At 41.8% G+C, this 13,245-nt stretch overlaps 1 protein-coding gene across 1 annotated transcript in view; it reads left to right on the top strand.

Moving 5' to 3' along the window:
* LOC121283966 (porimin-like) overlaps positions 1-13,245 on the top strand; it is a 49,225-nt gene that overhangs the window by 19,378 nt on the left and 16,602 nt on the right. The window contains exons 3-4 of the mRNA XM_041198814.1: positions 10,570-10,749; positions 12,127-12,280. Of these exons, the coding sequence (XP_041054748.1) occupies positions 10,570-10,749; positions 12,127-12,280 (334 nt within the window). The remainder of the gene's footprint in view (positions 1-10,569; positions 10,750-12,126; positions 12,281-13,245) is intronic.

Here is a 13,245-nt window from a genome sequence, read left to right as displayed (position 1 = left end):
CTGTAATTGTTTAAATAAGGTTTCTAACTGTTTCACATGATCTTTCCAAATGCTGCCATAAACCAATACATCATCCAAATAAACTAAACAATTAGGAACGTTAATTACTACCTGATTCGTTAGTCTTTGGAAAGTGGCTGGAGCATTTTTCTAGCCGAGTGGCATTGGTATAGCCTATTTGGCATGACAAAAGTCGATATCTCCTCAGCCCATGACATTAAAGACACTTGCTAGTATCCTTTCAACAAATCTATCTTATTGAGGAGAATGGCATTGCCAACCCTGTCAATACAATCTTCTAAATGAGGGATTGGATAGGAATCTATTTTTGTTACCGTATTAACCTTTCTATAGCCTATGGTTGACCCATCAGGTTTAGGCACTAACATTACTGGAGAACTCCAACTGCTTTAACTAGGCTCAATTAGGTGATCTTCTAACATATATTGAATTTCTACTGTCACTTGAGATTGTTTCTCCGAAATTAAACGATAAGGATATTGTTTTTATAGGAGAAAATTCCCCTGCATTCACACCCTGCATGGCTACAGTTGTACACTCTGGTTTATCCCTACAGATCCCTTTAAATTCTTTAAGTGACCTTACTAGATCCTCTCATTGTCCTACCTCTAAGTACAAAAATATGGTGCCTAACTGTCCTAATATTTCAGTGTTAGCTAACGGATAGTAGGAGGTTCAATGTCCTTCCAAATTTTAAAAGAAAAATCTAGTTCGTGAAGATATAGTTTTCCCAACATACTCCAGATGTGGTATCACAAAGGCGCTGTACAGCTGCAGTAAAACTTCCGTTCTTTTATATTCCATTCACCTTTGCAATAAATTCCAACATTGTATTTGTCTTCCAAATCACTTGCTATATCTGCATACTAACTTTTTTGTGATTCACGTACCAGGACACCCAGATACCACTGTACCACAGAGTTCTGCAATCTCTCTCAATTTAAATAGTAAACTGCTTTTCGATTCTTCCTGCCAAAATGGACAAATTAACATTTTCCCACATTATATGCCATCTGCCAAATTTTTTTCCCAATCACTTAACCTATCTATATCCCTTTTGTAGATTCTCTACCTCATTCTGACAACTTACTTTCCTACCTATCTTGGTGTCATTGGACAATTTAGCTACAAACATTTGGTCCCTTAGATTGTAAATAGTTGAGGCCCCAGCACTGATCCCTGTGACGTTCCACTAGTTACAGCTTGCCAACCTGAAAAAGATCCAGTTATTCCTACTCCACATCTTGTTAGCTAACCAATCCTTCATCCATACCAATTTGTTACCCCCTAGACGATATGCTCTTATTTTGTGTAATAACCTTTGATGTCACACCTTATCAAATGTCTTTGGGAAATACAAGTACACCACGCCTACAGGTTCCCCTTTATTCACCTTGTTACTTCCTCAAAGAACTCTAATAAATTAGTTAAACATGATTTCTTTTCACAAAACCATGTTGACTCTGCCTGATCCCATTATGATTTTTCCAAATATCTTGTTATAATCTCCTTAGGGAAATTGCTAGAAGCCATTACTATGTCAAATGTTAGGGTAACTGGCCTATAGTTTCCTGCTTTCTGCCTCCTTCCTTTTGGAATTAAGACCCTAAGATGCAGGGCATCTGGTCCTGGGGACTTGTAAGCTGTTAGGTCTAATAGTTTTCCTAGCACCTTTTCCCTGATGATGGTGATTGTTTTATATTCCTCCCTCCCTTTCACTTCTTGATTTTCAAGCATCTTTGGAAAGTTTCTGAGTCTTCGACAGTGAAGACAGACATAAGCTACCTGTTCAATACCTCCACCATTTCCTTGCTTTCTATTATCGATCCCCCACACTCACTTTCTAGAGGGCCAACACTAGCTTTGGTTACTCTTTTCCTATTTAAATACTTGTAGAAACTCTTACTGTTTTATATTACTAGCTAACTTACTCTCATACTCTGCTTTCTTCCTCTATTATTTTTTAGTCATTCTTTGCTGGTTCTTAAAATCGGTCCAATCTTCTGACCTACCAATAATCTCTGCAAATTTGTTCAATGTTTCTTTCAATTTGATACTATCCTTAACTTCCTTAGTTAGTCACGGATTATGCATTCTTTTCAGAGTCTTTCTTTCTCAATGGATAAATCTTTGCTGAGAGTTATTAAATATCTCCTTGAAGGGCTGCACTGCATCTCTACTGCCCTACCCTTTAACATGGTTTCCCAGTTCACTTTAACCTGCTCTGCCTTCATACCCTTTATTCAGGTTTGAAACACTGGTATAACTGTTGGGGGCCTATAAGCTACTCCCACAAATGACCTCTTAGCTTTCCTATTGCCTATCTCTATTAAAACTGATTCTATGGGAAAAATTTCCCCCCCCCCTGTTGTGGGGGGAAGAGCGGGTGTGGGAGGGCATGCCCCCAATCGGCGCCCCCAATTAAGGCCCGCCCAGTGTGATGTCTGCCAGGAAGCTTATGCATTCCCTGTATGGGTGGGGGGGTTTCCTTCAGCCGGGAGTGCGCTCTTTTGTGCGGATCTCCCTGAGGCTAAGTGCTGCTTCAGAGATCGGTTCTGAATTAAAATTTGCAATACAAATGATAGAAAAATTTCCCTGACATGTCGCCTCATGTGACACTGTCACATGAGTTTGGACATGTCCTTAACTTTAGCTGAAACCTTTATTAAAAATTTAAATACCCTCATGAAACCTCGCCCCTCCTGTGGATGAGGTTTCATGCTTTATCTGAAGCCCGCCAGGGTTCCTGGCCTGCCCGCCAACCTTAAGGTTGGACGGGCAGGTCCATTAATGATTTTATTTAGTTTCTCAATGGCCTCAATAAGCAGTTGACAGGTCAGCGGGTGCGCAGCTGACTCGGCTGTGCCCCCATCAACCTGAAAATGGAAATGACGCAAAGTGACGTCGAGAGTTACACCCGATGTCATCCTGCATCATTTTACGCGTCGGCAAGCGAGCCCTGCCCCTGCTCGCCGACCGGAAGATCCTGCCCTATATCTTGCTCTTTCAAGCTAAGGTCACCTCTCACTATAGTACTAATTACATCTGTAATTTACAGCGCTATCCCACCAGCTTTCCTAGCTGCCTGTCTTTTTGAAATGTCAGACGTCCTTCAATATTCAGGGCCAAGCCTTGGTCACCCTGCAACCATGTGTCTCTAATGGTTATCAGGCCATACATATTTATTTCTATCTGTGCTAACAATTTATCCATTTTGTCATCAATGCTACACACATTCAGATATAGAGCCCATAACTTTCTTTTTACCATTTTTGCAATCCCTGACTTTATCTGCTGATGCACTCTTAAATTTGTATGCTCTTTCCCTTCTGCCACACTCTGGTTATCATTATCCTTATTTGCTACCTTGTTCTGTTACCCTGTCCTCTTCCTTTAATTTACCACATCTCCTCTCACATGATCCCTGGCCCCACTATTTACTTTGAAGCCCACTCTACTGCCCTAGTTACACAACTCACCAGAACACTGGTCCCAGCACGGTTCAGGTGAAAACCATCATAACAGTACAGCTCCTACTTTCCCCAGTATTGATACCAGTGCCCCATGAATCAAAACTCATTTCTCCCACACCAGACTTTGAGCCATGCATTCATCTCTCTAATCTTATTTACCCTACGTCAATTTGCTCATGGCTTGGGTAATAACCCAGCGATCATTACCTTTGAGGTTCTGTTTTTTTTTTAATTTATCCGCTAGCTGCTCATAATCCCTGCATGGAACTTATTTCCTGGTCCTATCTGTTTCATTGGTATCCACACAGACCATGGCAACTGGATCCTCCCCCTCTCACTGCAAGTTCCTCTCCAGGCCCGAGCACATGTCCTGAACCCTGGCACCGGGCAGGCAACAAGCCCTCTGGAATCTCACTTGCAGCTGCAGAGAAGTGTGTCTATCCACCTGACTGTACTGTCCCCATCTACCACAACATCTCCATTTACTCCTGTACCATGGTCAGTTCACTCATTCACCTTGCAGCTCCCACTCTCATCCATATAAGCTGCAAGAACCTCGGACCTGTTGGACACTTGCAAGGACTGAGGCTGCTCCACTTCTACCTTCTCGATCCCCTTATTTACCTCACTCACTACCTCTTCCTCTATTGTAAATGCTGATGCAAAGTGTCATGAAAATATAGTAATTTTCATAATATTATTGTGATTTATTGTAAAGATAGGTTTGTAGTGGAGTTCGGATTTGTCTGTGTGTGTGTGAGGGGGGGTGGGATTTAATTGAATTAGAGACTGCTAGTCTGGAGGTTTTGAGTTATTAAAAGAGAAGCTAGGTTGGAAATGCTAAATACGTAAACTTGGCTGAAGTTTTAGCATGTGAGATGTGAGGAAATTTTCCATTTTTAGATAAACCAGAATAGCTTGAATTTCAAAGAGATGGTAAGATGTTATAGTTAGCCATAAGAAGTTAAGCGTGTTTATTGTTCTCAAAGGTTACTGATAATATGAGAAAAGTAAAGTTGCTAAGACATATTGGAACAATGAAATTTACATTTAAAAAGGAGGAAAATGTGTAAAGGAGATGAGGTTATGTGTAAGGAGGAAGGCATTTTAAGATCTAACAAGTGTGAAAAGCCTCCAGCCTCTATGCCTCAAGTTGCTGTCTATAGGAACCAAAGCTAAGAAAACTCACTGTGAATATCACTGTCCAGGGTCTGTTGAAATGTATTTGTTTTTATTGTTGCCTTAATGGAGGTGTAACTGGGAGTCAAATTAATTCAGGAAGCTGGGAGTTCAAATGTTTAATTTATTTTTGTACAAAAACCTTTAAGTCTTGGTGGGTTCATTACTACTGAATTCAAGGCACGCATCTCAAAATAAAATACAAATTGCAAAACCAATTGCGGTAGCTGTTTCAAGTTTCCCCCTGAGATTTGAGCTGCTCAACATTTACCATCCGCTGTGCCATAACAAAAGTAATTATTCAGCATGTCTGCCAGTTTTTTATTTTGATTGACTGACTCTATCAGTTTTAAAGAGACTCACATTGCTCCTAACCCCACATTCTCTTTCCACTTCGGGGAGGGGATGGCGTAGAGGTTTTGTCGCTGGACTAATAATCCAGAGACCCAGGATAATGCTCTGGGGAGTTGGGTTCGAATCCTGCCACAGCAGATGGTGGAATTTGAATTCAGTAGAAATCTGGAATTAAAATTCTAATGATGACCATGAAACTATCATCAATTGTTGTAAAAACCCATCTGGTTCACTAATGTCCTTTAGGGAAGGAAATCTGCTGACCTTATCTGGTCTAGCCTACATGTGACTCCAGACCCACTGCAGTGTGGTTGACTCTTAAAATGCCCTCTGAACTAAGGCAACTAGGGATGGGTAATAAATGCTGGTCTGGCCCATATCCTGTGAATAAATGAAAAAAAAACATATGTTTTGGTGTTCAATTTCATATCCTTTGCAAGTTTCTCTTCATACATTTTGTGTCTCTTACTGTCTGTTTCATCACCCTTTGCTGCTCATTATATCTTTCCTAGCCACCAGGATCTGCAGCCAGAAACTGCCTTAAAGGTTTTCCTTTGTACGGAAATGGCAGCTTCACTAGGACTGAAATCTCCACTTGTCCATCCATCCTGACCAGCTGTTCTCATTTTCTGTTCCTTTCCTTTCCCATCCCCCACCAACTCCTTCTATCTTGTGGACCTGGCCACTGCCCCACAATTGCCACTGGAAAATACAACCTCTGACAATCTCTCTCTTCTCCCACCCCACCTCCAACCCAAAAAATACCCTGCCCTGTAGCATCAGCCTGTTTCCTCCACTGTCCGCACATTTCATCCATCACCAATAAACGCTGCTTTCACCACTTCACCATCTGAAAAGACACAAGAGAGAACAGTAGAAAGGTAGACTAGAGTATGAAAAGTACTCTGCTGACCGAATGTGCAGGGGAGGATTTTCCCCATGGGGCGGGCCCAGGAGCAGCTGCGAAGCAGTTTGCCATCCGCAGTCAGGCGCCAGCCATGATTTCACATTGGCTGGCCAATTAACTGCCAGCCAGTGCTGCTGGGGTGGAAACAGGAAGAGCATGAGCGCTGAAGTTTGCACGTGCACTGGGTGCACACACTGAAAGCTCCCTGAAGGCACAGAGCTGTCTCAGGGAGCTGAAGATTTTTAAAAACAAAATTAAAGATATTAAAAATCCAGAAAAATTGACCGCTCAGCGGACTCGCGCGCCTTTACGTATTGATTATTAAAATCCTGCCCAAACATTTTTTTTAAATGTAATTATAGAAACCTCATCCTGCTCACAAAAGAGCCTTCGCAAAAAATGCACAGGCCACCTGGCCTATTTGCCCATCTGCCAAATGTAAGGTTGGACAGGCAGTGAAAAATTCAACTTAATTACCAGCTTAAGGACCTTAATAGGCCTCCTAATTGTCAGCCGTTGTGCCACCGAATCTCGCACGAGCCCGCCAATCGAAATATTGCACAAGTGTGCAATGATGCTCACCCAATCTCATCGCGCGCTATTTCCCACTCAAGGGTGTCGGGCATGTGCCTGCATGCCAAGCTGAAAATCTTGCCCACAGCATTATTAAAATATATATGTTGATGCTCATTGTCTTGTAACATTTTTAAAAAGTGACCATCACAGAAACAGAAATCTGTTTACCAATATAAGGCCAATCTTGCCAGCTATGATTAGTAATCAACTACAATTGGTCTTGGGGCTTGGCCTGAATAGCCAAGTGGTTATGGTACTGGGTTTGTAACTCTAAGATTAAGAGTTCAAATCTCACAATGGCAAACTATGAAACAATGTAACTTCATCTGAAACAGATGGAAACGGGTTTGTACTCGAAAGAGTTACAATTGGTCTTGGGTTGCAATCATTCTACATTATTGGTCTCAGTCCATGTCTGCAGATAAGTAAATATTCTTTTCTATTTTTAAACCTTACTTTCTTGTGGAATGAAAATGACCTTGAAACTAATGTAACTTCAAACTGTCAAATGTGAAAATGCATTTTAAAAGAGCTGTAGAAATATAATATAAATCAACCTATGTGTCACCATGAGTAATAAATGGATTCTTTCAGACTGAGAACTCTGAAAATGGTATTTACCAATATAAAGAGAAGGAAACTCTGAGGACACAATTTTAGCCCCTGATGGGGGCGGGCAGGCACGAAGATTGTGTTAGCGCCTTGGCTTCATCCTGCCTCCGAGCCACTTTCCCAGAGGCAGGATTGGCAGGGGAGGCGGCAGAACTATCTAGCCGCAAGCAGTGAGATTGCCAACTCACCTAATTAAGGGCCTATTATCCGAGGTCATCTGGAATTTTCCAGTGGACCTCCAGGTTCTTGGAAGCGCTGGGGAACAACGCACTGCCCGAAGGTAGCCTTCTGGTAGCAGGCCAAGAAGGCAGCATGCAGGCAGGCTTAGAGGTCCTCCTCTCTCTGTCTGGGTTCAGCTGCAGCTGCAGGCCATTCTGTGAAGGGCACCGCCCCCATATTTCCCCTCCTCCCACCACCTCTACCCTCCCAATCCCCCACAATGATAGCTCAGTACTTTCTGTTTTAATTCTGTTTCATACTTAAAATGTTAGAGACAACCTCACTTACCTTCACTTAGAAGCAGCAGCTTTTGCAGGTGAGCTAGAGGCCCTTCTGCTGATATAAAAGCAACATACTGCGGATGCTGGAACTCTGAAATAAAAACAGAAAATGCTGGAAAAACTCAGCATGTCTGACGGCATCTGTGGAGAGAGAAAGAGTTAATATTTCGAGTCTACATGACTCTTCTTCAGAGCTTCTACTGAGTCTGCCTTCTGGCCAATATTTAGCCAGTTTAGGTAAAATCACAGATGAGTGCGTCCTGAAGCCCACAGGGAAAATCCTGCTCAAATAATTTAGGTGGAGAGAAAGTCCACTGAGTCAAATGACCATGTTGTGAAAAATGAAAGGCTAGATGCGACAAAGAGAACCAAAGAAAAGATAATGTGGGGAACTGGACAGGAATGCCAGTTCTCCTTGCATTTCAGCAGCACATGACACATAGTATTGGAGCAGAATCATGTGCATGGCTGTTTGACATGAGGATGATATTTGGGAAAGAGCTGCTCCCTTCTCAAGGCACTGATTCTTGCAGAGTACAATTCCATCATTGCCAGCAGCACTGCAGTGTTTGTCAAAATAACCATGTGGGATATGTAGTGATGCAAGATATTACCATGAATACCAATCCTGACCTTGCCCATCCATGCTGTACTTTCCAGCAAGATAGCAGGGTAAAACACAAGGGCCTCTTTAAGTCAGGAACATTCGAGCAGATTCCAGCACCCTGCAGCCTTCTGGCTGAGACCAATTAACAACCCTGACTGACGATCAGACCTGAGATCTTTATTCTGGTCTGCATGGCTCATTATCATGCCACATGGTACATTTATCACTGAACCATTAGGGGCATTCAGTCTGTTGTTTGCCGTTGAAAGGAAAAGGCTATCGACAGTTGATGCAGCCACTGACCTTACCGGCAGAGAAAGTAGCAGTACCCAGCTAGTAGATGCTTTCCTGTGGAAGGGATTGGTTCCAAGATTGGTCTGAAGCTACCATTCCCATTTGAAATGAAAGGAGCTGTCCTGGGCCTTGACTTGTCATCACTAACTCCAGTTGTGACTTTGAAAGTACTAAAAGCTCTACCTTCCATGCAGCATAGAAACCAATGGTTTCCAAATGTGCTCCAAGAGTGTGTGTTTACTATTCTTTAAACATCAAGAATATTTTATTTGGTGCCAGCAGTTGGTCAATGTCTACTGACTGCCTGTTGCACCATGATTTAGCACATGAGATGGCCATCATTTCATCAGTTCCCAAAGGTATGGCCAGATCTAGCTAGGAGAGCATTTGGTGTCGATTGTTCCTTCACCACATGCCAAATTGAAACCCAGCGAGCTTGCCTTTCTGCAAGAGAAGAATAAACTATAAACACGCAAATTGCTCCCTTCATTTTGCTTACCATTACCAAAAATATTATTTTTCTTCTTCTATATTAGTAAGCTTAGTCTATCAAGTAAATATTTACCTGTGGTCTGTCCGCAAGAATGACCCAAACCTCCCTGTCGCTTGCCATTTTAACATTCCACCCTGCTCTCTTGCCCACATGTCTGTCCTTGGCTTGCTGCATTGTTCCAGTGAAGCCCAACGCAAACTGGAAGAACAGCACCTTATCTTCCGACTAGGCACTTTACAGCCTTCCAGACTGAATATTGAATTCAACAACTTTAGATCTTGAACTCCCTCCTCCATCCCCACCCCCTTTCTGTTTATTCCCACTTCCTTTTGTTTTTTCCAATAATTTATATAGAATTTTCTTTTCCCACCTATTTCCATTACTTTTAAATCTTTTATGCCCCCCCACCCCCACTAGAGCTATACCTTGAGTGCCCTACCATCCATTCTTAATTAGCACATTCGTTTAGATAATATCACCAACTTCAACACCCCTGTGTTCTTTTGTCTGTGACATCTTTTGATTATCTACTTCTATCACTGCTTGCTTGTCCCTACAGCCACACCACCCCACTCCACTTCTCTCTCCCCCACCCCCCCCCCCCCCCCCCCCCCCGCCCCCCCCCAACCTTAAACCAGCTTATATTTCACCCCTCTCCTTGGATTCACCCAGTTCTGTTGAAGGGTCATGAGGACTCGAAATGTCAACTCTTTTCTTCTCCGCCGACGCTGCCAGACCTGCTGAGTTTTTCCAGGTAATTCTGTTTTTGTTTTAAATGTTGATCATGGGTTTCTTCTTTCTAATTTAACTAACGTTGTAGGGGACAGTTTCCTCCTCTATCTAGTCTAAATATTGTGTGCAGAACACAAAGGAAAAGACTTCTATGCTGTAGCAGTAGTATCAGAAAATGTGGACATCAAAAATGGTTACTACATCCAAAACAAAATGTTTCTTTTGTAACAAAGGAAACCACACTTGGAATAAAAGAGTAAATATGTGATGGTGTTCCCAGTAACTGAGCAACTAAGCAACTCATCATAGCTAACTTTTTTTCTGTATAACTTGATACTTTAGAGTTACAGCTATTACAATTCTTTAGTTGATCAGAAAGAATTCAGAATATCAAGAGTTTTGCTCACTTCTTCCATTTTTCCTTCCTCTCTAGCTCTATTTGTTCTCCACCCCTCAATTGTCAAGTAATAGTTTATGAAGTACAAGAAGATTGATAACAAATCACTATCAATTTGTCAACAGTTATAACTCTGACTCATGTTTGGCCAGAAATCTATTGTCAATGAGGTTCAAGCCTAAGAAGAATATTTTGTAAACATACCCTCAGTGACTTTGTCAAAAAACAGTTTTATTTTAAAATAACTTTGGGTTACTTTTAAATTTCTCTGGGCACAATTATTTTGCAGTACTTAATACTATAGCTACTTCTGGGTCAGTTTCTAATATGTATAGTGTTGATGTGTATTTTCTATAATGCCTGAAGGAGATCTTTCTGTGTAATCCATTTATGACCCATTGATTTTTTTTCTCTCTGCTACCAGCTACTTCTAACCCAACTACTGTGAAAGCAACCATTCAACTTCCTCACACAATAGCTACTATGCAAACAACCAACAATACTGGGAACACAACAACTATGCATATAACCAGCAGGCCAGCTCCCACCAAATCTGGGAATAGCACTGCAACTACTACCACAGCAACTTCTGCTAATAATACAAGTATGTATTTTTAAAGAGGATGAGGAAATGTTAGGGTTAATCTATTTTTCTTTGTCTAATTAGAATGTGTGATCATATAATAAATTTATAAGTTATTGCCATTTTTAACGTTCAATTTTGCCTAGTTTGTCAGAAATTATTTCTTAGATTTTTTTAAAGTTGCTGGAGAATTGTAGGGTGAGGGGAGGAAATGAAAGTGAAGATCTCATTTACGATTTAAACCTGCTGATTAGATGTGAGTTCAGCAGCATATTTAATAGCAGGATTACCTGGAAAAACTCAGCAGGTCTGGCAGCATCGGCGGAGAAGAAAAGAGTTGACGTTTCGAGTCCTCATGGACTCGAAACGTCAACTCTTTTCTTCTCCGCCGATGCTGCCAGACCTGCTGAGTTTTTCCAGGTAAATCTGTTTTTGTTTTGGATTTCCAGCATCCGCAGTTTTTTTGTTTTTATTTAATAGCAGGGTTGAATTAGGTCATAGTGATAATTGTAGATACTTGTTAGACATTCGAGTGTAGTGGGATCTGGTGAATGAGATGCCCCAATCAAGCGAAGCAGCAAGTGCTTACATGAGATGAGTGCAGGAAGATCAGGCCGCTGCTATCAAAGGCTAGCAGGGGAAGAAATTGGAGGTAGGGGAACAGGTTGAAGTCTGGGTCTGGAGGGGAAGGGGAACAGCAGAGGCTGTCTTCTTTTAAATGTAGGGTTGAGGGAAGCAATGCAGCTTCTTCCAGCTCCATACACAGGCAAGTACATATCAAAAACTTGCTATATTGGTTGAGGTCAGTGGGTGGTCCCAAGACCTCATTTTCCTGCGCCGACTGCCTCAGCAAACCAGTCTTGCAGTGTGAGCCTCATGAGTTCAGCCATTTATATTACAAAAGACTTAACATTTGCTTCAGGAATGGACAGTAAACAACATTTTTTTTTTGTCTTTTTTCAATGAGGCAGGTGGTACAATTTCTGTTGGGAATGTGTCTCTGCTTCCTACCCTACCACCCACTCCCTTCCCATACTGGAGGCTTGTTAGTGCTAGAAACGGGCACTGCACAGTCTAATTTCCAGGCCAAGATCTACCTTTGATAATAATTAGAAATTTAGGATAATTCAACGGGTGCACATCCCTTTTAAATAATAAACTAGAGATTAAAAGCTATTACAGCACCATTTTATTGCTAGACTGTATCAGCAGCCTCTAGAACAGGATCTTGAAGTTGTGCTGTAGTATTCTGCACAAGCTGGATTTATTGACTTGAGTCACTTTCTCAGTGTTTGCTTTATGATCAGCCTTATAATTATCGGTTTGTTCACAAAGATACACATTCCATCTCTATTAAGCATCCTCATTATTGTTTTCATTACGTTTCTCCTTTTTCAGGTGCTGGCATTCCTACAACCGCGTTGCCTATTGTTTCACATTTTGATGTTGGAAGTTTTGTAGGTGGTATTGTGTTGACTTTGGGTGTCATAGCTGTTTTCTACTTTGGACGAAGATTTTGCGTTTCCAGAAGTGGCACTCGGTACAGAACCATGTAAGAAATCTGCATCACTTACCATGCAAGTCTCCCACCTTAGCGTTGTTAAAAGTTCCATCCTTAAGACTCCTTGAAAGCTTAACTAGTTAAAGCAGTGAACAGCTGAGCCATACAGACCAGGATAGTTGCAGGTGCATTCCTTATCTATGCTGAACTGGCTAGGCAGTAGTGGACAAATTGGTCTCATTGCCCTTGATCATGGAGAGGAGCTTTCCTAACTTTTCTGTCTTTGATCTCAGGTCAGTGATAGACTGTACTACCAATGCAGACTGATGTCTATTTGTAACTGTACAAAGAGAGGAGAAAGCTAGAACAGAAAAGGGAATTAAAAGATCAAAAATCATGATTTCCAACTTGCTTTTTAAACTTTAATAAAAGTAAGGTTTGCAACAGGCTTGGTGCTGTAGAAGAGCAGAGGGATTGAGGGGTTCAGATGCAAAGGCAGCATCTTGCTTTATAAGACTGCTTCAGAAGGAAGCTAATGGATTCTAGGTTTTAAAAATCAAAGAGGTAACAATAATCCTCAAGGCAAAATCGTAGTTATAATATTATGTGCAGTATTGGGCTGCACATTCTGCAAAGGATCTTGAGGCTTTAGAGACAATACAAAGCAGATTCACTCAGATAAAGAATTGAAAAAATTTGGGGTAGGATTTTCCCCCCGTCAGGTTGAAGTGCGGGCGCACGGAGGCGGCCTCTGATCGGCAACCCCCCCTGCCATTTTACGTGGGCGAGCCAATTAAAGCCCGTGCAGCATGACGTCTGCTTGGAAGCACAATGTGCTACCTGTATGGGCGGGGGGGGTTCCCTAAACCTGAGAGTGCACTCTTTCGCGCATGCACACGAAAGAGCGCACTTATCTCCCTGAGGCTAGGTGCTGCCTCAGGGAGACCATCTTCACAGTAAAAAATATTTAAAAATGAGAAAGAAAAATTCCCTGACATGTCCCCTCATGTGACATC

The sequence above is a fragment of the Carcharodon carcharias genome, chromosome 11 (assembly GCF_017639515.1).
Source record: "Carcharodon carcharias isolate sCarCar2 chromosome 11, sCarCar2.pri, whole genome shotgun sequence".
Lineage (NCBI taxonomy): Eukaryota > Metazoa > Chordata > Chondrichthyes > Lamniformes > Lamnidae > Carcharodon > Carcharodon carcharias.
The sequence above is the reverse complement of the archived record's forward strand: the minus strand, read 5'-3'. Positions and strand labels throughout refer to the sequence as shown.